Source organism: Mesoplodon bidens (assembly GCF_964165515.1).
Source record: "Mesoplodon bidens genome assembly, chromosome: 4".
In the NCBI taxonomy this organism is placed as follows: domain Eukaryota; kingdom Metazoa; phylum Chordata; class Mammalia; order Artiodactyla; family Ziphiidae; genus Mesoplodon; species Mesoplodon bidens.
In genome coordinates, this window is record NC_138160.1 from 171,273,238 (window position 1) to 171,300,932 (window position 27,695).

Sequence of the window (27,695 nt, forward strand, 5' to 3'; positions counted from 1 at the left end):
TGGACTAAACACTCTAACCAAACAGCAGAGACTGTCAGACTGGAATCAAGAAGATCCAACCATATGCTATCTATAAGACGCACTTTAGATTCAAAGGCACAAATAGGGTGAAAATAAAAGGATGTATAAAATATATCATGCAAACAGTTAACCATAAAAGAAAGAGTGGCTGTCTTAGTCAGTTTGGGCTGCTATCAACAAAAGTACCAAAGATTGGTGGCTTATAACCAACAAACATTCTGGAGGCTGGAAGTCTAAGATCAAGGGACTGGCAGATTCACTGTCTGGTGAAGGCCTGCTTCCTGGATCATAGGGGTATTCTCACCATAGCCTCACATGGCAGAATGGTCAAGGGAGCTCTCTTTGATCTCTTATTAGGGCACTAATCCCATTTATGCGTGCTCTACCCTCATGACCTAATAATTTCCCAAAGGCTCCATCTCTTAATACCATCACATTGGGAGTTAGCTTTTTTTTTTTTTTTAGAGACGGGGTCTCGCTATGTTGCCCAGGCTGGAGTGCAGTGGCTATTCACAGGCGCGATCCCACTACTGATCAGCACGGGAGTTTTGACCTGCTCCGTTTCCGACCTGGGCCGGTTCACCCCTCCTTAGGCAACCTGGTGGTCGCCCGCTCCCGGGAGGTCACCATATTGATGCCGAACTTAGTGCGGACACCCGATCGGCATAGCGCACTACAGCCCAGAACTCCTGGGCTCAAGCGATCCTCCTGCGATCCTCCTGCCTCAGCCTCCCAAGTAGCTGGGACTACAGGCGCGCGCCACCGCGCCCGGCGGGAGTTAGTTTTTAAGATGTAAACTTTGGGAGGATTAAAACATTTACTCTATAGCAATGCCTATAGAAGTATGAGACAAAATAGTTTTTAAAAAGAGAGATATTGCTAGAGACAAAAAAGGAACATTTCATGATGATAAACGAGTCAATAACCCAAGAAAATATAACAGATATAAATGTATATGCACTTAATGGCAGTTACAAAATACACAAAGAGAACAAATTGCCAGAACCTCAGAAACTTCCCATGTGCCCCTTCCAAATCTGTAATACCCTCTCTCTCACCCCAAGCTCATATCCCCAGGCAAACACTCAATTTGTTCTTCATAAATTAACTTGAAGGATAATTTATGGATTATTGACTGAGGTTAGCATAATTCTAAAAATTTGTAATATTCATTTATGCTTGCCACCTTGGGGGAAATGTGTCCAAAAATGACTCTTAAGAGATCTTAGAGGTTCCAGACCCCTAAGCATTTTGCAGTCTACACTCACCATTGAATTCTGACTTAGCTACAACTAACACTTTCTGAGTGCTTTTATGTGCTAGTCATTTAATCCTTACCACAACTTTGTGAGACAGGTACTATTATTATCCCACTTTACATCAAGTTAAATGATGGAGCTAGGACAGATCTGTCTAACCTTTTATGCTTTTAACCACAAGACTATATTGTCTTCCACAGGTATGGAAATAAAGAATTGTTCGCAGGAGGAAGTAAGAGCAAGACACAGAAACTGCTGCAAAAAGGTAATAAGCACAGAGCTTATATGTTTCACTGTCCTAAAGAAAAAGTGACTTTAAATTCCCTTGCTACCAAGAATTAGGGCACTTGAAAAGAAGATGACACTGCTCTAGAACATGTCATCAAGTCCTAGAGATCTGATGTTTAGTCATTCTGGGGTAGATGTTTATGTTAAAAATAAACCTCTACCTCACTGAATCAGGGACTTGCACCACAGGTCTTGGGTTTTTCTTCTATAGTTAATCCAAGGACATTTTCCACTGAGTTAGCAAAATGGATTCCTTGCAGAGGGATGAATTCAATCTGCAAGTGTTTAAAACTTATTCTTTGCCTTTACAAATACAGGGATGCTCGGGATCTTTTATTTTATTCTGTTTTCCAGGAAATTATTTTCTTGCTTCATCGGGTAAAAGAAATTCACATGTTTTCCCAGGCGGCTACTGAAGGTGGCGGAGGGGCGGGTCCTGCTGCTCGATGGCCGAGGCCATCTCCTGGGCCGCCTGGCGACCATCGTGGCCGAGCAGGTGCTTCTGGGTCAAAAGGTGGTGGTTGTGCACTGTGAGGGCATCAACATTTCTGGCAATCTCTACAGAAACAAGTGGAAGTACCTGGCCTTCCTCCGCAAGTGCATGAACACCAACCCCTCCCGCGGCCCCTACCACTTCTGAGCCCCCAGCCGCATCTTCGGGCGGACAGTGCGAGGCATGCTGCCCCACAAGACCAAGCGAGGCCAGCCCGCTCTGGACCGCCTCAAGATGTTTGAAGGGATCCCGCCACCCTATGACATGAAAAAGCGGCTGGTGGTTCCTGCTGGCCTCAAGGTTGTGCGCCTGAAGCCCACGCGGAAGTTTGCCTACCTAGGGCGCCTGGCTCATGAGGTTGGCTGGAAGTACCAGGCAGTAACAGCCGCCCTGGGGGAGAAGAGAAAGGAGAAGGCCACGATCCATTACCAGAAAAAGAAACAGCTCACGAGGCTACGGAAGCAGGCCGAAAAGAACAGAGAGAAGAAAACTGACAAATTCACAGAGGTGCTCAAGACCCATGGATTCCTAGTCTGAGCCCAATAAAAAATGACTGTTTATTCTTCATGCTTGGCCTGGCCTGTCCTTCCTCCATCACCACCCTAGGATGTGGGGGACCCCCAGGGGCTGCCATCCAGGTGCCACAGGCAGCCTGGGGCTTAGAAGACTGGATATAGCGAAGGGGCCTTAGCCACTGCTGTTAAAGAAAGGCCTTTTAAAAAACTTTTAAAAAGTTATAAGGGCTGTGCAGGCGTAATTTGCCTGTGACCTGTTCATTCATGAGACTTTTAGGACATGGGCAGCTGGTACAACCAGTGCTGTCCTAATACCGGCAAAAGTGAGCTGGAAGACCTAATTGGAAGGGACCCCCGCATCGCTTACAGGGAGTCTGTTTAAGCTTCCCACGTGGTCGGATGCTATACTCTGCAGCTGTTAGGATGTGAGAATGCTTTGGCAGCATGAGTCTGGGGTTCTAAAAGGTGTTTATGGAAGCGAAGTACAGCCCAAGGGGTCACAGGCATAGCCCTTGTGTTAGTCTTCCCTATGTTTTGTGAGCCAAAACTAATAATTTATTTTTAAAGGAAAAAAAAAAGAAATTCATATGACATGGGGAACAGTACTTTCTTAAAGATGAAAGAGTTGAAATATATCGCAGAAAACCATCTCAACAGCATGCTTCTTACTTCTATACTAATCAATTCTCCAGTTATTTTGAAATTTTATTACCACACAAATCTCTGGTGTCCCAGTCTGAGTCTAAATGAGGTTCTCTGTTTTGACAAATAATGCCACTATAAACTAAGTTAGGTTTTAAATGATTATCTGACAAACAGGAAGAAGGTAAGCGTTTCGGAAAGGATACAAACTTGGTCTTAGTTGATACTAAAATTTAACTAGATCACTGAGGCAAAGATGGACTTTTAAAAACAGTGCTGGGAGAAGTTGGTAGTCATTTGTAAAAAGATAAAATTAGATTGCTATGTCACACCATACACAAGAATAAACTCCAAGTGGATTGCAGACCTAAATGTAAAAAGAGAACCCATATAAGTACTAGCAAAAAACAGGTGAATTCCTTTTTAAGCTCAGTTGTTGGAATGGCTTTCTATGACTCAAAATCCTAGAGAACTCCAACTGATATAACTTTAAATACTGGCGTAACCTGGCAAAAATGTCAGAAGGTGTTCAACCATTCCCTTATCAATCATAAAACAACCACTCTCCACCAGAGACCCACTCAATGAAGTGGCTGGCTAGGGATATTCCCTATACTTTAGGTCAGTGAACACAACATAAACACACTTGACTTGGAACTTAAAAGTGTATATCCCTTCTATCATTATTTCATTATTAAATGATCAAAATTTGCACTTGCAAAAAATTTTTTATATTAAAAAAATCTTCTCTTAACACGTTACTGACCGGGGGATTTTTGCAGAAACTAACGCCTGTGGCCAGCAATTTGTTATGTAAGTGAACACTGAACAGCCGCATTTGAGTAAGTATCAACAAACTTTTTTTGCACTTTATTTGAAACTTTGTACATGTCTCACTAAAGCATTCTAATATTTCGTTAGAGTGTGATAGGCAGTACAGCAGGCACCTCTGTGCAGGGGAACAGAACATCTATTACAAATATACTGGGTTTCACTGCACTTTCCCCTGGAAGAGCAGACTCTACACTTTCTGGCAGCATTTTTTTTTTTTTTTAGTCCTGTGGGTATTATTTCCTCTAGAATATGTTCTTTTATTTTACCTGATAGTCGGCAAGGTGGATCTTTGCGGGGGACTCTTTTAGAAATGCCAAAAGAAGGACTAGGCGCGGGACTACCACTACATTCACCAGCATGGTCAGTTACCCATTCCCTAGCTACTGCTAACAAAAATTGCTTGTAAGTCATTTTATTCTGTGCATTAAAGCTATAATAAATCTTAAATGCACTGAATAAACCGCAATTACTCAAATAGAAACCCACTTTCTTATACCATTTTCGAGTTTTCTGGAAGATACTGAAGTTTGCCAGATATTGATCAGACTGATCAACTCCTTTCATATATCTATTATACTTTGATATACAAGTGGGCTTAGTTATCTGATGGCCAGTCCTCCTGTCTTCCTTTCCTGTAGATGCCAGGGAGGCGTCATGAATAGCTGTCACCATGTAGACTAGCCTCTTGTCTTTCCATAGAAGAATCACTTCTCCCTTCCGTAAGAATGTCATTTCTCCCCTCTGTAGGTTTTTAGATTTCTCCTTTAATTGGTTTGGTAGACCACACTTCTCTCTTATAGCCCCACAAACTCTGGTTTTATTTTTCAACAATATTTCAGATGTGGACACACTGTTGTAAATCCCTGTTGTAAATCACACTGTTGTAAAACGTTGCATATATATCCAGTTTCACTTTCCCTAACCATGCTGACCAGAATTCCATATTTTGTAAGTTTTCTGGGATTATAGGTTTTGAATCTGCATCATCCTCTCCACTTTCATTGCCTCATCAAGTGATAGCTCTTGTTTGGGTACATAGATTGACTGGAACTTTGGTAGAAAATAATCCAAAAGAGGTTTAACTTTTGAAATTCTGTCTGCAGGAAGTGGAGTTTCCGAGTTATCGTTAAAGTGAAGAAACATCATTATTTGTTCGAACCTTCTTCTCGTCATAACCTTTGGAAAGACAGGTGTTTCATGTAAGGGATCAGTCGACCAATATTCTTTCCAGTGTGACTTTCTTATTTGTCCCATCAAAATTATTAATTCAAGAAACTTCTTCACGGGCTTCCCTGGTGGCGCAGTGTTTGAGAGTCCGTCTGCCGATGCAGGGGACATGGGTTTGTGCCCCGGTCTGGGAGGATCCCACATGCCGCGGAGCGGCTGGGCCCGTGAGCCATGGCCACTGAGCCTGTGCGTCCGGAGCCTGTGCTCCGCAACGGGAGAGGCCAGGGCGGTGAGAGGCCTGCGTATCGCAAAAAAAAATAAATAAATAAAATAAAAAAATAAACTTCTTCATGTCACTATTGGTCACATCAGTCCATTTTAAAGCCTCATCATACTTTTTATATGATTTTTCATTCTGTTGGTGATTCAAGTTTGAGAAGCGACCAACTCGAAAAAGTCATTACCAAAAATTGTTATTTCACTAACACTTTGTGGGTGATTATATTCAACAGTTACACCTGACACACCTGTAAAGTCTTCTAATTTTTGTGAAATGTTGTCTTCAATCCACTCCTCTGTAGAAGTAAAGGAGCATTCTCCAGCACCGTAAGTTTCTTTTTCACGTTCCGTGTTAGAATCAATCACTAAGGTTTTTTTCTCTTTCTAGTGGTCTAATACTCACATCATCTGAATCAGAACTATACTCTGAAGAACTATCATCTTCTGAGACACTAGTATATATGTCGCTCGGACAATCAGAGAAAATATCTGCATAAAATTAACTGAAAAATTCTTCTTCATTCAAAACTTCACGATGTGTCATTTCTGAAAACCTTATGGTAATAAACTTGCATTTATAATATACACAAGGTTGGAACAAAAAACTAACGGAGCAAAATGTGAATGATAACGGCAATCAAAAGTTGTGTAATGAACCCTTGATCAACTTAAGCTCTAACAACTTAGCATGGTGATATTAATTAACTGTATCATTCTCTAAAAACATATTGATACGTCTCTGGTCAATAACATTCAGGTAACAGAAACATATTAGTATGTCCCTGGTCAATAATGTGTTAATTAAATAATTCTACAGTGAGCATGTGTTTAATAGACAACAGGGAGAAAAACAAGAGGTTCACATCAGCAAGTTAATTTCCATACTGTAACTCTATCAGCAGCTATCTGCTTCCCCCTGCAGCTTTGTAAAGTAACTGCTACAAAATAAAACGGCACAAACTTAAAGTCAAGCACAGTAAGCAGAGATCAATCACATCTGGGTAAAAAGGATGATTAAAAAAAGCTACACACTTGCTAAAAGGCTGGAAAGTGGAAGCATATGCAACAAAGCTTTCTGTTTCAGTCCTATTTAGGCGGGATAAGGAAACCTCAAACTGAAAGGGCTAGGGACACCAGTCCTACAAATTATTCTGAAGGGAATTCTTTATCATTAAAAAGGGAACAAAAGCTTCAGTTTTGTTTTCTTTGAAATCAGACATCACTTGCTTTACAGATATAGACACACTTGCTCTTTCCACAAGTCATTTTTACCAGTCCACTAGGAGTTTGGAGGGAGAATCTCTAGATTGCAGTCGTAGTTAGAACCTGACTCTCATTAAGTCTTACCCTTCTGAGGAAAGATGACTGATCTTGGAAATACTTCGTCGTTTCTTAACTCAGAAAATCCCATCTCCCAAAACTCAATTTAACAGAAATAAATTTTCTTATTTTGGTACTGCTTAAATTCTGCCCCCAAACTCTTTCTTTAAGTTTTTTAGACCTTGGGCACAGATCAGGGTAAAAGAAAATATCCTATTATTGAGCTCTTCTGATGCTAGATGGAGTCACTATACAGGCTAATCAATACTTCTTGTTTTGGAAGCTTAGTCATCTGTGTTCATCTCGCCCTCTGTCTCCCGAAGTGTGGCCACAGTTCTACCTGAACCAAAACGATCTGGGAGATAAGCAACAAGGATTTACTGTATAGCACAGGAAATTATATTCAATATCTTGTAATAACCTATAATGGAATATAATCAAGAAAAAATATAACTGAAACATTTTGCTGTATACCTGAAACTAACACAATACGTAAACCAACTATACTTCAATTAAAAAAAAACAAAACACCTGAAGATGCTTATTAAAGTAGATTCCTGGCTGCCACCTCACAAGTCTCACAAGATACCACCTCACAAGTGGTATCAAACACTTCTGAGGGCTTTGCATGTTTAGTAAGTTTCCTGTGATTCTTAGACACAATTAAGTTTGAGAACCACTGATCTACACAAAGAGATCTTCCTTAATAAACACCGGAAACACTGAATGCCACGTTAACTTTTCCATCAGCAGATAACTTCCAAATGTTTTAGGGTAAAACAACCCTTATTTCCCCTGGTTTAAACTCAGAATCAGAAATCTAAGGTCCCTTCCTTAGAGACTGTCACACAGAGTGAAGTCAGAAAGAGAAAAACAAATATTGTATATTAACGCATATATGTGGAATCTAGAAAAATGGTACAGACGAACCTGTTTGCAAGGTAGAAATAGAGACACAGATGTAGAGAACAAACATATGGACACCAAGGGGGGAAAGCTGTGGGGGGGAGGTGGTGGTGGTGGTGGGATGAATTGGGAGATTGGGATTGACATATATACACTAATATGTATAAAGCAGATAACTGATAAGAACCTGCTGTATAAAAAAAAAAATCTAAGGTCCCTTCCAGTTCTTAAATTCTAGGATTTTATTTAATCACTTGCCAATAGCATTCATTAAACTCAATACTGGTAAACTCTAAGAAATTGGTAAATATGGCAACCTCAGTTCAAAAGGATGCCCATTAGAAATGAAATAAAAGGGAAACAACAAATCAGAAAGGGTTTTCTCATGAGGTTAACAGAATATGCAGGCCACTATAGAAAAGTTACTGAAAACTTTCTGGAAGCAACCAAGAGAATTGTTCCCTGCAAACATGTCCATTGTTACAATAACACTGATAAGATTATGAAAATATTGCAATGAGGCAGGAGAAACATGGAAATCAAAAGGATTAAGTAATGTGGGATTTAAGAAAAATGAGAGCGACGGGGGAAAGACTGATATAGAACTTTGGCACTAAACCAATACTTCAATAATGGCTCCTGTTTAAAGACTAAACAGCCTTAAAGGAAAAAACAATCCTTTACAGTTTCAGAACCTAAGGAAAACATTTTAAAATCCCAGAAACCATATGTTGTGAGCCCATGTTCACCAAGCAACAGACTTTTGTATCCATTACTTAACTGGATCTATATATTTGTAAATGAACACTATGTGCCCGCACCAGGGAGCAAATCCATTAAAAGGATGAAATCTGCATTTGGGCTTACAAATAAAAAAACTTTTTCATTTGCAAGCAAGAATTAAATCACCAGAGCCCTGACGAACTCCAAGTCCCTCCATCATCTCCCTATTTGTAAAGGGCATCACCACCTACCCAGTAGCCAAAGCCAAGGAATCAAGCTTATTTCTCACTCCAGCCCTCCCAACTGAATCCAGTATGTCTCGTCAACTCCACTTCCAAAATGTAGCCTGAAATCATTCACTTACCTTCACTCGATCCACAGCTCAAGCTACCATCATCTTCGCCCAGCCCGCCATGTTAGGCCCTAGCTGGTCCCCATGCTCCACTCTGCCCCCACCCCCTGCGTTCTCTGCACCACCACCAGAATACTCTTAATAAGACGGAAATAACTTTCATCTTTCCGCTGGCTTAACTACCCATCTGTTTCCTACTGCACTTGGAAAAAACTTCATATCCCTTACCATGGCTCACAAAGTGTTCTATCATCAGACCCTCTCTTACTTCAACCCCCGATTCTCTTCCTTAATCACTATGCTCCCACTAATGGCCCTTCCACTCCTCGCATGCCAAGAATACAGCCAAACCTGCAGGGCCTTTTTACTAACTGCTCCCCTTCTATGGAATAGTTTCCTCTCAGATACACATCTGACTCCTTTTCCCCTCCAAGTCTTTCCTGAAATGGCACCTCCCCAGAGAGGCCTTTCCTGACCAACCAATTTTAAGTAGTCCTGCCCATGCTTCCAACTCCCATGCCTTCTTCACTTCATCTTATCATTCCCCCCACCCCACCCATACCAACTAGAATATACATATGAGAGATGTGTGTCTTATTCACCACTGTATTCCTAAGTGCCTCAAACAAGGCCTGGCATGTGGAAGAAATGCAAACATTTCTTGAATAAATGAATGATAAAATCTCTGTAATTTGTAAGACCAATTACTGGCCCTCATGGGAGAGAGAAAACATTATTCAGCTATTTAATGAAGGAAGACTATGTGCAAGGCCCCATGACAGTGGTCCTCAAACTTTAGTGTGTGCACAAGAACAACCAGAGAATTTATACGTGAGGCGTAAGAACCCCATTTTGACAGGCAGCCCACAAAAGATGATTCTCTTACATCAATATCACCACAATGCAGTATATTCTGTAGGTCCCCAAACTATAAGCATCTTTGTATCAGAATATTATTATAGCAATAATTCTCATCTGCTACCAGATATGTCTTCCTCAGCCAAGCCTTTAAGAATCACTTATTTGGGGCTTCCCTGGTGGCGCAGTGGTTGAGAATCTGCCTGCCAATGCAGGGGACATGGGTTCGAGCCCTGGTTTGGGAAGATCCGACATGCCACGGAGCAACTTGGTCCGTGAGCCACAACTACTGAGCCTGCGTGTCTGGAGCCTGTGCTCCGCAACAAGAGAGGCTGCGACAGTGAGAGACCCGCGCACCGTGATGAAGAGTGGCCCCTGCTTGCCACAACTAGAGAAAGCCCTCGTACAGAAACGAAGACCCAACACAGCCAAAAAAAAAAAAAAAAAAGAATCACTTATTTGCTTTGCAGATCTAGTACATCTCAAATGTAAGCTAAAATCCTATTTTTCTGGGTAGTCATAGCTACATTTAAGGTTTCACAAATAGTTAAGATAGCTGCTGAAACAAACACACACATAGTGCTTTCCTTAAGAGATTTTGCCAGTTTTAACTGAATCTTAACTGCCTTCCTCCTCTGTTACTCTTGAACTGCTGAGAACTGGCACCCTCTTGAGCCTGGATCATCTTCTCAGCCACAGGGCAAGTCAAGTCAGCTTGAATAACAGACTTTAGCTATTAATACTTGATACATTCAGTAATACATATACCCTATGATAGCATATCTTTCCCAAATCCTCAAAGGTCAGCTTTTGTGCTTTTTTCTTTAGTAGAAAGTCCACCCTGGGTGTAAAGAATCAAATTTTTATTTATTTATATCCTCAAATTGGAATAACTTTTATTGTTGTTGATCATAAGTGTAATACATGCTTACCATAAAAAAGCAAACATTACAAAATTATATTAAATATAAATGAAAACTTCCCAATAATCACACCCTTTAGAGCTACTCACTTTTTATAATTTGGTGTATATCCTGCCAAACTTTCATGTATAAACATATTTTCACACAGGTTTTTGACGTAAAAGGAATCATCACTGACTGTTCCATAACCTGCTATAAAGAGAAAACACCTGGGTGTCTCCTCTCCTCTCAACACTCACTCTGAACACTTCTGTGACCAAACGTGTAGGAGTTTCTCCCACACCAAGCAACTCCAGCTCTGCAGTGGACTCCAGCCAACGTCCCACACTTTAACTCAATTCTGACACTATCTACCCAGAGATAGGGTCAGACCCCACAGGTTAAGCGCTGAGTTCCACAAGACTGGCTCCATCCTCACTTCAGATACCAACTGCAAGTCCAGGTTGTCATTTGTGCTTTTTCTGGTCTGTTTATATATATTTTCTTTTTTTCCTGAAGTATAGTGGATGTACAGTATTATATAAGTTATATAAAAGGTGTACAACATAGTGATCCACAATTTTTAAAGATTATACCCCATTTATAATTATAAAATTTTGGCTATATTCCCTGTGTTGCACAAGATATCCCCGTAGCTTACTTATTTTGCATGTAATAGTTTGTACCTCTTAATCCACTACTCCTATCTTGCTCCTCCCTCCTTACCCTCCCCGGTGGTAACCACTAATTTGTTTCCTGTATCTGTGAGTCTGTTTCTTTTTTGTTATATTCACTAGTTTGTTTTACTTTTTAGATGCCACATATAAGCGATATCATACAGTATTTGTCTCTGACTTCTTTCACTTAGCATAATGCCCTCCAAGTCCATCCATGTTGTTGCGGTCACCTCTGCTTTTGACCCACGGGATATACGTTGGCGGCTTCCACGATCACCTCCTCAGGTTCAATTAATTTGCTAGAGGGGCTCACAGAACTCAGGAAAGCAGTTTACTTATTAGATTACCACTTTACTATAAAGGACATAACTCAGGTACAGCCAGATGGAAGAGATGCATAAGGCAAGGTATGTGGGAAGGGGCACTGAGCCTCCATGCCCTATGGACATGCACCCTCCCACCACCTATAGGTGTTCAGCAACTATGAAGCTCTCTGAACCCGATCCTTTTGGATTTTTATGGAGGCTTCATTAAGTAAGCATGATTGATTAATCACTGGTCATTAGTGATTACTGGTCATTAGTGATTAACTCAACCTTCAGCCCCTCTCCCTTCCCCAGAGATGGGAGTGGAGTGGGGTGAGGCTGAGAGCTCCAAACTCTGACAACTAGACCTCATCCTTAGGGGCTTTCCAAAAGTCATCGCATTAACATTAACTCAGGTGTGGTTGAAAGAGGCTTGTTATGAGTAACAAAACGAACCTTTATCTCTTTCCACCTAGGAAATCCCAAAGGTTTTAGGAACTCTGTGCCAGGAACTGGACAAACACCAAATACATATTTATTATAAATCATATTATCACACCTGCTTCTTAATACATTTAACATTCAGGCATTACTCCGTGCCAATACTAATATTTATCTCTTTAATGACTACATTGTACACTACCACATAAATATGCCAAAAATGTTTAAAGTAATACACTCTGTTCAACATTAGTTCTAGTTTTCTAAAATTTCTAAAATTATGAATGATCCTGCAATGTATCTTTATATATACACCTATACATATTTTTAATAACTTCCTTAAAATAAGTGATTAGAAGAGAATCAGGTTTAAAGCTGTACTGTCTAATATGGTACTCACTAGCCACGTGTGACCACTTAAATTAACTAAAATAAAAAATTTAAAAATTCATTTTATCATCTGTACTAGCCACATTTCAACTGCTCAACAGCCAGATGACTGTTAAAATGTGGCAGCCAATGGCCAGTGGCTAGCATATTGGACAGTGTAGATACAGAACATTCCCATCATTGCAAAAGGTTCCACTGGTAGCCCTGATCTAGAGAAATGTTCATATAAAAGTTTGATATCTGTACCCCATAGAAATGATGTAGCAATCCAAACTCCCAATGTTAGTACACGAATTCCTACCTCCTCTTCTTGTCAACATCAGATCAATGTTCTGATCTGAGAGATGAGACATAATGTTTTAATTTGCATTTAAAAATTATTAGTGAGGCTGAAAGTCTGCACATTTTGTGGCCATTTGTGTTTATTTTTGTTGTTGAATTATCTGAACTTTGTCTACTTTAAAAGAAGCAAGCTTAAACATATCCGTTTCCCAATGACCCATAAAACCAAACCTTATGTGCAGCAAAGAGACATTTCTTCATCTGTTTTGCTGGTTTCCTATTATTAATTTCATAAAGATATTTATTAAAGCAGCATAAAAATAGCTAATACTACAATTGGGGTGAGTTACCCAAGTGTACACAGTTGTCAGAACTCACTGAGCGGGACTTCCCTTGTGGCATAGTGGTTAAGAATCCACCTGCCAATGCAGAGGACATGGGCTCGAGCCCTGGTCCGGGAAGATCCCACATACCACGGAGCAACTAAGTCCGTGTGCCACAACTACTGAGCCTGCGCGCCTAGAACCCGTGCTCCGCAACAAAAGAAGCCACCACAATGAGAAGCCTGCGCACCGCAACGAAGAGTAGCTCCCACTCACCAAAACAAGAGAAAGCCTGCATGCAGTAACAAAAGACCCAACGCAGAGCCCCCCCACCGCAATAAAAAAAAAAAAAACCAACTCACTGAGCTATACACATCAGAGCTTAAACAATTTCACAACATGTAAATTATACCTTAATTTTTATCATGGGAACGGAGAGCAGAGTATGTAACATTTTGAGGCAAACCACTCAATTGTCAAACCGATGGCCACCCACTGTATCAGGGCAAAACGTATTAAAGTATTAGAAAAGCATTGCTAACATTTTAACATAGACGTTTAGTCAATGTTTCTAAAAAGCCTGCGCCAGTGATGTAAAAGGTGAACCAAACACTCCCTTTCTGAAGAACCATTGCCCTGCTGTTACTGTACGGTACTTGATTTAATTTTCTGAGCCATTTCTGGTGAGGCCGTTCATGAACTTGGCTCATTTTTGCCCTTTATCCTTCTCCTCTGGCAGCACACACTAACACAAAAGCTAACATATGCATGTTAAAACCAACAGATTTGATGAAAAGTGCCTAAGGAAGGACACAGACAAGATGCTTTTCCTCACCTCCCACTACCTCCCCACTCCCATTCTTACACTGCACATTTACCATCTCAGTCCAGCACCAATCCATCGTAACCTGTTCAGTGAGTGAGCTCTTCAGAGGCATAAGCCACAAGTCTCATTCACGTTCTTTGCAAACTCAGATATTACAGTAACTCTTCAGGAGACCTTGCTTATGGGATCAGACTGAAGGATATATGGAGGACACTAAGCCTCTTTCCCAAAGTGAAGGCTTGCTCAGTTACTAGCCCAGGGCAAAGTAGCAGGAAATTGTGCCTTTTATTAGGACTTCTGCTTTGTAGGAAGACAGCTGTTTTTGTTATTAAATTCTACATATTTTGGCTTTGGAATCAAGGAGATCTGGGTTTGAGAATCAGTTCTGCTATTTATTAGATATGTGATTTCAGGCAAGTTACTGTACTACTCTAAGCTGTTCTCTTACGGGGATGTTAACAGTATATGTCATAGGCATGTTGAGAAGATTAAATGAAAACACAAGTAACATTTTAAGCTCAGTGGTTGGCACATTACTGGTGCTTAACAAATGACAGATACCAGCACACACAATTCTGTTCCTCAAGAACGAAATGTAAATGACACAGGTCCCAGTCACTGCTCTCTGTAGCCAAATCACCACCACCAGGAAATTCAGGCAGTCTTTTTGCTAACAATGGATTAGCATAAACAAGCAGCATACTATAATTCTAGAAAGTCTGGCCAAAAAAATAGCCATTACGGGAATTTCAGCAGCCAACCATAGATCATTAAAAAAAGCTAAAAGGTATACATATGTTAGAAACAATTACACAAGATGAACATAAGAACTCAAAGTTCACAGGAAAAAAAGGAAATTTCTTTGCTAAGCAGACACACTCAATGCTCCCCCACCGTGCCACTGATTTATCTCAGATCCATCACTACTAAAACAATAATCATATAGATGGGCAAGTCACTCTTTACCACAAATGAAGCAGTCTATGATAGAGCATCAGTCACATTCATTCACTTTAAAAAGCAGTTTACATGGCAGATCATGCACAATAAACAAAATAGTTACCTTTTTCTCTTCATCTGGCATGTTTTTTTCCAGTTCCATTAGGTATTCTTCATCTAGTTCAGAGGAATTCACATCACGATCAGGTTTGTTCTCAACCTCGTCCACTCCTGGCTCCTCCTTTTCAAATGAGGCACTTGCATCGTGAAAGCACTCCTCTTCTTGGTCCTCCTGGGGATGGGCCTCAACATCACTGAGCAGCTTGCTCTGGGAATGGTGATCTTTGGCATTAGACACTGGGGGGTCAACACGCTCTGCTTCCTGGAGCTCTGTTACTTTCAAACCACTGAACAGATCCTCTGGAACCCCACAGTTTTCTGACTTCTCCCCCATGCTGAATCAGTGAGGGAGGTGAAGCTGAAACCCTGGGAAAGAGAAAACATGTTAGGTAATGGTATCTATCTATCAAATCCTACCTATCACACCTAAACAAACTTCTGCATCAAAGCCCAAATCACACCCTAACTTCCTTTCACTGGAATTAATTCATTTATATATTCATACATAAAGGTTATCATACGCTCATAAATAATGCCAAATGTAATTTTAACTGATACCCTTTTCAGACTTCTTATAAGCAACGAGACACCGATTTTAATGTGAGTCTTCCACTTTCCACTGCTCCCAGTTTGTCGGGGTAGCAAAAAATAGGCAGAAGCGAAAACAATGCCAAGAAAAATGAAGCGTCTCTAATTTTATTCAGAGCGAATAGCCAGATCGTAAATAAGGAACTATGGCCTGTCTTTCCAGCACCACCACACGAAGCTCAAAAATAAGTTTCTGGTGGAGCTAAAAATACAATCCGTGCCAAAAGAATAATCATCAACTTCCCCCACATGCGTGTGGTAGAGCCAACGCAGGTTATAGTGGGCGGCCCTGGCTCAGGTGGCCCTAATCAGCATTCCCGAGGGGGTCAGAATCAGCCACGAAAAGCGTGGTTCTCAACCCTGGCTGCACAACGTTAACACCTGGGACGCTTTATTAAGTTCTGCTGCCCAGATCTTATACTCCACAGATTCTGATTCTCACGTGCAGCCAATTGAGAACCAGTGCTGTAGAAGCTGAGTCAGATCGTCAGCACCGCCGCCCCTCTGGTCGCAGTAAAATCACGCCAACGACCCTTGTGTTGCGACAAGAACCCGAATTCGCTCCAGCTCGTCCCAAGAAAACTTAAAACAGCACGATTTTATTACGGAGACTTTGCCTCCACAGCAACGTTTTGTTTCTCCCCGCTCCCAAGTCTAGTGGAAGAACACAGGGGTTTGAGGCCTCAGAGTTAAGGAGGTCCACCCCACCCTTCCCAAAGGTTCGTCCCGTAGCTGTATCCCTCACCGCCAAGAAAAGAGACCCGTGGGGCTACTCACAGCTTCACAGCTCCTCTCGTCCTCACCTTCTTCTCCTCTGAGATCCTCTACTTCCGCTCAGTCAGATGCTCTTCCGTCGGCGCTGACCAATAGCGTCACTGTTGCCGAAGCATCCTGGGAAATGTAGTAAAATCTCAGGGTGACAGGGCGTTGCTGTCGCTGTGTGACGTCATTGTACGGGCTTAAATATGAGCGACGGTTACCGTCTTGGGTTACGGCAACAGTCCGCGCTACTACGCACTGCAGGAAAAAAAGGAAAAGAGAAAGGCTGTCTCTATGGTGTTCCTTTTACATCTCCGATATGACCTCTTTCATGTCAGCTATGCTGTGTATAGTAGCATGAACCTGAAGCATGAACCTTGTCCAGAAATAAAGTTTTCCCTCTTATGTTTCTCAAAATGTGTCTTTCAAGGGGTCTACCGCTAGATCAAAACAGTGTTGACAATAATACTAAGTTGTTATCTGCCTTTTCCATACTCCTTCTTTCATGAACGTACAATGGATTTTTCCAAAGGTTATGTGTCCTGTGATAGTGCAATGAACTGAACGCAGAAGGAGTGGTAAGACTCCAGATGTCTTCTATTAAGGCAGAGGTTTGTAAAAATGTAAAACAATGCCACTCTTCTCACTATATATATATTTTTTGTTTTGGAAAACATAGTATCTATAAAAAGATTATTTTTGTTGCATATAATGGGTGTATTGTTATCTTAATTGACAAATTAACATTAGAATGTTTTCATTTCTACTAGTAAGTATTGACAGGTATAACTCACACAAACAAAAGCTTTTCGTGGTCCTCAGTAATATTCGAGAGTGTTAAGTGGTCCTGGAACCAGAAGTGAACGGTTGGCCTATACATTCATTCAAGAAATGTTTACTGAATGTTTATTAGACCCCAAGCATTGCCCACTAGGAATACAGAATTGAGATATCCCTTAAGGTAGCCAGACATGTTACCAGCAAGAACAGCAAGGTATTAGTTTTCTATAATTCACAGAATCTATTGCAGAGATAGCTGGGAGGGACTTTTTACGAAGGATATCAAATTTATTTCTTCAATTTATGTCTAAATGAGGTTATGCATAGTTATATTTTTGTGTAAATCAAAAGCTTTAATATACTGAATGTAAACATTAAAAATATATCCGAATTTTGGAAACCTTTTAATATTTCTTAATTTTCTAAATACAGCAAGAACTATAAAAAGGTAAGTGGTTAGGTCTTATGATCTTTAAGAAGTCCTGTTAATAAATTCTGGTGTGATAGAAAGGCTACAAATTTTAGAGCAAACTAAATAAGTAAATAAATAAGTTAAATAAATGCATTACCACGTCAGCTTCTTTACTAGCTGTCCAAATTTGGACAATAATTCTAGTAGCTAACCTTGATTGATTATGTGCTTATTAGGTGCTACATGCTGTGAAAAATGCTTTAGATGGATTATTTGATTATTTGAATTCTAATTCTGGCTCCGCCACTTGACTAGCTGTGTGACATTGGGACAAATTACTTACTGCTTCTAAGCTTAATATATACATTTACCTCATATGTAAAAATTGGGATGGGTAACAATGGTTCCTCCCTCTTTAGTTTTTTGGCAGAAAGAAATGATATAATCTAGAAGACAAGGACCCACAGGACTCGGCACATAATATTTAATTAATGTGAGAGACCATAATAATATGTGACAGGGCTTGTGACAATAGCTGTGTACCGGAAACCTAATAAGAAACAGTCCCTGCCCTCCCCCATCCCAAGGAACTCACAGGCTAGTGGGGGAGGGGAAGGGGGGATAAAGGCACTACTGAGCCTAAAGGAAGAAGCAATCCATTCTTTTCTTTTAACATCAAGAAGAACAAACATCCAGTTGGACCAGCTTGGTAGATCTTCACTAATAAGATATTTGAGTTAGTTTGTTGAAAGAGGAATAATTCATTAAGAGGACAAAAACTGGAGAGGCTGAAGGACATCTTGAAAATATTAGGAGCATTCTGGGGAATGATAAGCAGTCGGATGTTGCTGAGGTAGACAGCACAAAGCAAGAAACATTTTTAGAGATGCAAGCCCACCAATCAATTCTGGAAACCATGGAGATTTTGTCTCTGTGCTTACAACCCCTCTGTAAAAGGAAAAGAAATGTTTTTCATCTAGAGGGCAGTTCTGTTATTTTCCCAGCGCAAAGACCATGTCTGTCTTGTTTACAGTTGTAAGGGGTCAGTGAACATCCTGTTATCACATGGGTGAATGATCCTCTTTCAGGAATTTATGGCCAAAACACTGAGTAACTCAGTGCTCTGATGGGTTGCGTAAGAAGATTTTGAGACTTCTGGAACTTCCTTATACCACTGTTGTAAGAATTAAACACAGAAAGTAAAGGGCTTAAGATAGAAAAAAATACTTTGATATTAATAGCACGTAGCGTGGCAAGTGCCCAATAAATATTCGCTATTATTAGAATCATTATTAACGAAGGTGTTATAGTATTACCACTAGTATGACCCATGACTAATAGCAATAGCAATTTAATTATTACTTGTGTTACTAATGATAACCAACAATATTACTAATAGTGATAATATGTGTGAAGTTTTCATTCACCGCCCCCCCCAGACAAGGGACTGAACACCTAAGTTTGTTGAAAGAATGGAAGCTGAACATGAATGAATGAATAATGAATGAATGATATGAATGAATGCTAGGCAGCATACTAGACCCTATGGTGGGTGCAGCCATAGATCTGGAGAGTAGCAACATCATCATTTACTCTTTGCTTTTCTCCCTGGGGGGAGCAGCTGGGTGGTTTCTTCGTGGCACATGCCCACCTCTCAATCATAAGGAGTTGCCCACTTGGTCTGGGCCAGCTAGCTCTGGGCTGGGAGCAGAGTAGGGACTAGGAAGGGGGTGAGCAAGTCTCAGCAATGGGGAGAAGTGATGGAAGGTATTAGAGAAGGAGTCTTATACTCAAGGGGGCTCCCCTGGGTCACTGGCATGGCAATGGGACTGTTGCCCAGTATGGTGGTTAAGAGTGTAAGTTCTAGTGTCAGACGGCCTGGCTTTGAATCCCTGCTCTCCCTCTTAGCAGCTGTGTGACATGACCTTGGACAAGTCACTAAACCTACCTCGGAAAGTTTCATGAAGCTTAAATGGGATAACGAACCTAAAACACTTTGTACAGACCCCGGCTCAAACGTTAACTGTATTTTAAATTAAAGCAATTTAGTTTAATTGCTTTGTGGAGAATCTGCAGGCAGAGATGGAAATCACTCCTGCCTCTCCCAGTGACTTATTAGGTACACACTGTCCTAAAACTTTAGGAGGCTCTGTGCATCTATGCTCCCTGGAGCTAGAGATTTAAGTCTATGCTACACTGATTCAGTCCTTTTTGTGCTCAATGGGAATATATTAATACCACAAGGCTACTGAGCCCAGCTTTGGGGACAAGGCTTTACACTCTGGTATCCTCTAAGTCCTGGGCTCCTTCTCCCAGAGTTGGGGTGCTTGAATTTGCTAAAGCAGGGTCCAATATCCAGGAATAGTCAGGGATGTATATAAAAATATATAATTAACAGGTAGATCCTGTATTCTTATAGTGTTTCCAAGGGATGCTAAGGCTTTTTATTTTTTCCCAGTTCTAATTTTCAAATTGAGATTTCTTGATAGGACACATAATCAAGAGTTAACAGCCTGTGCATTTAAATTTCTAGAATTCTGTTTCCCTGTGATCAGCATGTCCAATAGTGATAGACGTGAGACATGTATGTGTAACAGAGAAGAACAAACCTGACCCCATGTTAGATCTATTCCTTTAGCTCTAACCCTCGTGCTCTGTCGCCTGTGCTTAGTCATGCTGGCCCTGTACCTTTGTAAAAGAATGTTGCCTAGAGCCTGCAACAGACCAGACAGCTCGTTCTCAAGGCTCTGACCTGTAAAGGTATAACACTTTCCCATTAAAAAGTTGCAGAACAGAGAATACCATTTGGCTTGTTGGAGGTTTATAGGAACATTGTGGCCACATCTATGTGGACAGCTGCAAGAATAAAGGATTTCTGGCATCAAGAAGTTTGCAACAACTAGCCACACCCCCTCCCCTTTTAGTACGAAAGAAGCCTGAATTCTAACTCAGGTGAGATGGTTTTTTGGATACACTAGTCCACCATCTTCTTGGTCTGCTGGCTTTCTGAATTAAGTCACTATTCCTTGCCCCAACACCTCACCTCCCGATTTATTGGCCTGTCGTGTGGTGAGCAGTACAAGCTTGGACTTGGTAATGTATGCAATTTTTAAAGTTCTGGCAGGGTGCTTCCTTGGTGGCGCAGTGGTTAGAAATCTGCCTGCCAATGCAGGGGACACGGCTTCAAGCCCTGGTCCAGGAAGATCCCAAGTGCTGCATAGCAAGTAAGCCTGCGAGCCACAACTACTGGGCCCACGTGCCACAACTACTGAAGCCCACGCGCCTACAGCCCTGCTCCACAACTGGAGAAGCCACGGCAATGAGAAACCCGCGCACTGCAATGAAGAGTAGCCCCCGCTCACCACAATTAGAGAAAAGCCCGCTCACAGCAACGGAGACCCAACGCAGCCAAAACAAATAAATTAATTAATTAAAAAGAAAAACTTGAATCTGTACTCAGATTTCATAAAATTTACAGTTAAAAAATAGATTCATATATCCAAAAATACTTCCCAAATGACTGAGTCAAATACTAGTTTTTTAATTTAAATTTAATTAATATGAAATAAAACCATTAATATGGTTGCACTAGTCACATTTCAAATGCTCAACAGCCACATGAAGCTAACGTCTACAGTAACAGATAAGAGAGGCTTAGATCTTCCAGAAAAACAGCTAACTAACATTCATAGAGAACTTAGGTGTGTCGGGGGTGTGCGCATTATTTTACATTTGTAATTGTAGGTAATCCTTACAACAACCCTGGCCTCCCTACTTTCACCCTTTCTTCCTATGATCCCATCACCATGCAGTAGTAACCAGACTGATCTTTTAAACACACGAGTCCTGGTCAAGTCTTAACCATTTTCACTGGCTTCTCAGTCTGATTAGAATAAAATCTAAAATTCCTTGTCATGACCCATAAGGCCCATGTAAGCTGGCCTCTACCTGCCTCTCTGACCTCATCTTGTACCACTGTCCCTCTTGGATGCTGACGACTCTCTTCCTTCCTAAAACACAATATTTTCCCCATCTCAAGACCTTTCTGTTCCACAGTCCCTCTGCCTGATGCCATTAACAGCTCTTCCCATGGCTTGCTCATTCTCATTCTGCAGGTCTTGCCTAAATATCACTTAAGTAGCTCACTCTATTACATCACCCCGTCTCCTTCATACCATTTATCACATCTGTAACAATCTTGAGTATTTATTTACTTGATTATCATAACTCCTTCTACTAGACTGTAAGAGCCACAAGGATTGAGTTCTTGTCTGTCTTCTTTGCTGTGAAATCCACACAGCCCAGCACAATGCCTGGCGCACGGTAGACACTCAAATATTGTATAAATGGATGACATTGATAGGTATTATTATTACAAATGATAAGACTGAGGCTCAGAGAGGTTAAAAGTTTTCCCCAAGGTCACACAGCTAGTCGAACAGAACAAGGACATAAAGCTGGGTCTAACCACAAAGTCTGTGTTTTTCTAAAGAACAAAAGGGGTGGGCAGATATAGTCACCTTAACTGTTAAAGGAGAAGTGGCTTTGAAGGTGATTTATATCTATAAAAATAATATGGATGTATACTTGGCAGGAAAACTCAGCAGTTTTTCATTGTCAAGCTAATGGCTCAGAGCCTGGTTAAAGATGAGGCCTTTAATGCTAGTAATGGATGGATGAAGGTACCATATAAAATGGAGTCTGACAGTCTTGGAGGAAGTCATGCAGAAGACTGCCAAGGCAAGCACCCTGCACCCACTTGCCCTACTGCCCAACCCCCCTCTGCCCTCAACCTTGGTCATTTGGATCAAGAAAGGGAATTCGTGCCCCAACCACAAATGGAATGACTGAGCTAGGACATTTTTTTCCCCTGGGACTCATCCGCTGGACCAAACAATTTATTCTGAGTTAGGACACAGACTTCCAACCCTCACTTTACTATATTAAATGTCAATGCCCATTTTAAAGCATAAAGCATTGTGTTCAAGATGTATAAACCTTTGCAAGTTCAGGCAGCAGGCCAGTTTGGGTCCAGCAGGTGTCCAGGACGGGAGTCAGAGGGAAGAAGGGATTGTTTGCTGAGTGTCAACTGGTTGTCAAGCACTGTGCTCAACATGTTCATCTGTCACTCCCCTCACTGAATCCTCCCAGGCTCCCATTTAAAGGGGGAGGAAATCTTTTCACTCCAGAAAGGAGACTGGTTTCTTTGTCATCCTTCGTTCAGGTCAAAGCAGAGGCAGTGGATATTGGGGGAGCTAAATAACCTACAAATTCCACAGCAAGAAGCTCTGTCCCAGGTTTCAGATCTCAGCTTGGAGGTCCCCTCTCTGGAGGCTCACAATTTAAAGAGAATGCCTCTAACCACACCCCACCACTCCAGTGATTCTCTTTCACAGGGCTCCATTTCGTGAATCATGGCACGTTAAAAAATTATTTTCAATTATTTTACTTACTTCTTGTCTTTTCTGCTACAGAGAAAGCATAGCAGTTTTAGAGCAAGAGTTGGCAAACATTTCCTGTAAAGGGACAGGTAGTAAATATTTTAGGGCCTGTGGGCCATGTGGTCTCTGCTGCAACTGCTAGACTGCTATTATCACCTGAAAGCTGCCAAAGGCACCATGTAAATGAATGAGAACATGTGTGTTCCAATAAAACTTTATTTACAAAAGCAGACATTGGGCTGGACTTGACCAGTGACCGTAGTTTGCCAACCCGTTTTAGAGCACGGATTGTGGCATCAGACTGGCTGAGACTGAATCCCAGCTCAGCCCCCGACTAGTCCTGTAAACTTGGACAAGTTCCTTAACTTTAATAAACTTCCCATTCCTTATCTATAATGTAACATGGGGTAACAGTATTTTCCTTCTAGGGTGATTGGGAAGCATAAATGAATTAACATAAGTAAAATACTAGAACAGAGCCTGTCTCTTAAAATTCTTAATGTTATCGACATTAGTCTTAAGTGTCAGGAGGGCAAAGGCCACATCAGTTGTGCTTGGCACAGTGCCTTGCAAAATGTAAGCAGTCAAGGAACACTTGTAAACAAATGAATGAGTAAATGAATGAATGAATGAATGATCCTCACTAGGATCATAAGAAAACCAGGGTTTATTTTCTGTTTTTATTTATATATATATAAAAGTAGGCTTTTCTTTTTCGTTTTTAGTAGCATAAAAATTTCCCCTAATCCTAACTTTTAGCTGGGTTCTTCTCTATGAGGCTCAGACACCAGAATCAGACTGACATTTTCTTGAAGCCAGAAAAAAAGGGCAGCTTCCATTGTGCAAACCAGACATCCTCCGCAACAAAAACATCCCAAAGTATTTCCATAAATCCTTGGGGAAACCAATCAAAATACCAGCTTGTTTAGGAACCATCTTCCTTGGCCAAGCTGACTACCTCCCAGTATCCTGTGTCTTTGAGTTTAAGACTGTGAAAGCACTAAGTAACACCCCAAACATAATTTGAGGTCATTTCTAATATATGATTTAGCAAGTTAAGATATTTGTAGATATTTACTTTGCTATTTAAAACATTAATTATGGTCACCTCAGCAGATTTCTTGGATGAATAAATATTTGATAAATATTCACAGATATTTTAAAGGCACAGATTATGAAACAAACCAACTTTCTCAATTTTCCTGTCATTTGTCCAATTATCCCTGTATTTAGAGATTACAGAGGAAATGACTGGCTGATCTATGATTTTTTTCTTCTAACCATGGTACATTGGCTTAAGTTTTTCAGAGCCTTAAGATAACTGGAGTTATATGACCCATTGGAGAAATCTCATTTTATCTCCTTGTGTTCATAAGTAGTTCCATCCAAGTGCATTTAAGGTACAACTTCCCCTTTATTATTGAATTTTATACTAGTTCAATCCCACTCTGGCACTAGGAAAATATATGGCTGTCTCAGGACACTTATCTAGAAGTGATAGAAAAACATCAGCATCTCTGGGAAATAGGTTTAAGGTTGGATAATTTAATAACCCTTATCATTTACTTAGTACTTCAGAAGCTGACTCTGCGTAATTGAAAAGGCATAAGCTCTGCATCTGTGTGTGCTCACGTGCAGATTTCTCTGGTTCTCCTAGCAGTTCTGAATTAGATAAGGCAAGTATTATTCTCATTTTACAGAAGAGAAAACTAAGGAAATGGAGAGCTGAAGGGTCTTGTTCAGGATGACCATGATAGCTAGTGGCATAGTTTCATTTACAGCCAGAGGGGCAAAGAGATCTCATATTTCAGAAGCTTTGTCTCATTTGTTCCATGGACTCCTTGGTAGTCTGCTGAAGGCTATGGACCCCTTCTTAGAAAATGTTTTTAAAGGCATAGAGTAAAATACACAGGATTATGAAGAAAATAAATTATTTTGAAATATAGTTACTAAAATATGAGAAAAAATGTGTACGGTAGATCTATATAAATATATGTCTCTTTATTAACACATTAAATATGGCAGGTCTAATAAGTACCATAATTTTGAGGTAGTGATGAACATAAATGATAACATATCTGAAACAACTATAATATGCTCCAAAATATCTGTGATTTCTTTTGGTGAAAAAGTCACAGATTCTGCTAATATTACTGTGGTCCATTGCCTACAGTCTTAATAGAAGGAAATGCTAAATTTCAACTAGAGGTTAGGGAAAACAGGAATGAAATAGTTTTCCCCATCCAAATTCACACCCCTTCTCCCTGAATTTTATCCATGGTCCCGACAAGGGTCTGCAGACCTTAAGTTAAGAACGCCTTCTCTAGTCTGGTCCTTCATAAAGCAGATGAGAAAACTGGGGGCCAGAGAGAGAAAGTGATTATTTAGGATTGCTTAGCTATGTAATAGCAGGGATAAAACTAGAACCCAGGGGTTGAAAAGGCCTTCCTTACAGGGCTATTATGAAGAGTAAATACAATAATATATGTAAATGCTGGCACAATATCAGGCACACAATAGCCATCTTGCAAAAAAACATGGCCACCTGATGCGGTGGAAGCACACAGAGATGGGACTTTCTGGAAATCTCCTTAAATAAAAGGGGGACAGAGTCAGCTGTTATGTGCCTTTTGCCCGTGTCCCTTTCCTTTTCCTGCCTGGAAGGGAGACGTTGTGACCACATTAGAAGGACAGTACAGGCAAATGCTAGTAGGGACACGGGGCTCTCCTCATGGTATGGAGCGGCCGCATTAACCCTGGGTCACCTACCCCCAGACTTCTCACACGACAGAAAAAAAAATCTTCTGACTTGCTCAAGCCACTGCTACTTGTGTTTTGTTATGTGCAGCCAACTCCCTCACTGACACACAGCTCTTGCTGGCTGGGTGGCTGACTGTCTCTGAGCTTCTCAGTTTTCTGGTGAGGATCAGAGGATGCAGAGAACTTAACACAGTGCCTGGCCCAATTCCAAGTGCGCAGTTAAAGGCAACTGTTGTTACTATTACTGTTTCAGTGCCTCGCAGTTCAGTGCTCTTTCTTCCGTATTGGCTCACAGCTTCAAAACCACACTCACAATTCCTATCTACCCCCCACCTACCCCCAGCACCCCTCTCCCCTCCCTCTGGTACACATGCCTCTAATTCAGCCTTGATTAAATGCTTATCATGTCTCACAGAAAGGAACAGTTTATGAAAATGCTGACAGGCAGAACACCTAATAATTAGTGGCTAACAACCACAGACATGGAAGCAGTTAGGAGGTTTATATAAATTCAGGGGATGAAAGCAACTTCTCATTTATTCCTCAGAAATCTTGCATAAGCCCTTGAGATGTTATTTCTGCCAGCAATGCTGACGTCACAGGAAGAATGTGGGATGAGAAGTGAGTGGTTGTAGGGGGCTGTGAATACCCCTTCCACCCCGCTCCAAACACTCCTTCAACCCCGCTCCTAACACTCCTTCAACCCCGCTCCTGTGGTCACTCTGCTGGACCTTTACCATCACAGCTGGGGCCCTACGGGTGGTACTCTTGGCCTATGGTCTTGTCAACAGGACGGTGCTATTTCCCCACCTGGTCCTTTCCTTCCTTGGACATCCCTTTCCCCAGCACTGATGGATTGGGATGCTAATGCCTTCCAAAGTAGGCTTCCTGAGCCATGGGGCTTAGAAGCGAGGCACATGGCTCTCTACACTCAGGGCTGCCTGGGCCTCGGTGCGTGTACTGGGCAGGCTAAAATTTGGCACCCCTTCCAATTAATATCCTCTTATCATCATCTGTTAAAATAATATCACTAAAAAAATTCAGGTAGGAGGAAAAAAATGCCAGTAGAAGAAATAAGACTAAACTGGAATCCCAGCACCACTCCCCAGAAGTGGTATGAACAAGTTTGCTGCATATCCTTCCAGAAAATGTTCATACACTGTAATGGACTGAATTGTGTTTCCCCCCTAATTCATATGTTAAAACCCTAACTCCCAATGTGACTATATTTGGAGATAGAGCCTATAAGGAGGTAATAAAGGTTAAATGAGATCATAAGGGTAGGGTCCTACTCCAATAAGACAGATGACCTTATAAGCAGAAGGAGAGACACCAGGGATGCGTAGGCCAGAGAAAAGGCCATGTCAGGACATGGTGAGAAGGCAGTCATCTGTAAGCCAAGGAGAGAGGTGTTGGAGAAACCTGCATTGCCAACACCTTGAGCTTAGACTTCCAGCCTCTGGAACTGCGAGAAAATAAGTTTCTGTTATTTAAGCCACCCAGACTGTGGTATGTTGTTATGGCCGCCTGGGGTGACTAATACTCTGACTTCATTATGTAAGTATATGGGCAGGACAATTTATCAAAATATTTCATTGTGCTTAAACTCTCTATTTCTTCCTTCCCCCTCTTACTAAGGAGGCAGTCGGCATCTGCAATTCCTTAGCTCAGGGGTGGCTGAAGTGTCTTCCTCCTTAAGAGGTTTTCTTCACTTCCATTCCCAGGAGTACTATACATGTTTGCCAACATTCTCTCCAAAAGTATATCGTCAAACTTTGCCCTTCAGATTTTGTTTAGTGAGGATGAGGATGAACAGATTTTCTACAAATACAAATGCATAGGGAATTCCCTGGCAGTCCAATGGTTAGGACTCTGCACTACCACTGCAGGGGGCATGAGTTCAATCCCTGGTCAGGGAACTAAGATCCCGCAAGCCACGCGGCACAGCCAAAAAAAAAAACCCCAAAACAAAACACATAGAAATAGATTAACCACCCAGTAGGGCCTATTAATGTTCTAAGAAAAAAATCCAGGGGAGCATCTCTTATTGTTCCATGTACTTAGTCTCTTGTTAACTCTCTTTTGTGATTTTC

General features: G+C 41.1%; 2 protein-coding genes across 2 annotated transcripts in view; one reads left to right on the top strand and one right to left on the bottom strand.

Annotated features, from left to right (window-relative positions):
• Positions 1-16,304, bottom strand: part of TTC1 (tetratricopeptide repeat domain 1) — a 55,204-nt gene extending 38,900 nt beyond the window's left edge. The window contains exons 1-2 of the mRNA XM_081232579.1: positions 16,228-16,304; positions 14,867-15,228 (exon numbers count right to left, since the gene is read on the bottom strand). Of these exons, the coding sequence (XP_081088705.1) occupies positions 14,867-15,196 (330 nt within the window). The 5' untranslated portion in view covers positions 15,197-15,228; positions 16,228-16,304. The remainder of the gene's footprint in view (positions 1-14,866; positions 15,229-16,227) is intronic.
• Positions 1,791-2,603, top strand: LOC308616774 (large ribosomal subunit protein uL13-like). The gene has a single exon (XM_081233164.1). The coding sequence runs from the start codon at positions 2,245-2,247 to the stop codon at positions 2,596-2,598; it is 354 nt and encodes a 117-aa protein (XP_081089290.1). The 5' UTR covers positions 1,791-2,244; the 3' UTR covers positions 2,599-2,603.
• Positions 16,305-27,695: the final 11,391 nt, after the last annotated feature.

What these genes read in the sequence shown, in the direction of transcription:
- LOC308616774 (XM_081233164.1), top strand. Translation starts at nt 2,245, where the DNA reads ATGCTGCCCCACAAGACCAAGCGAGGCCAGCCCGCTCTGGACCGCCTC.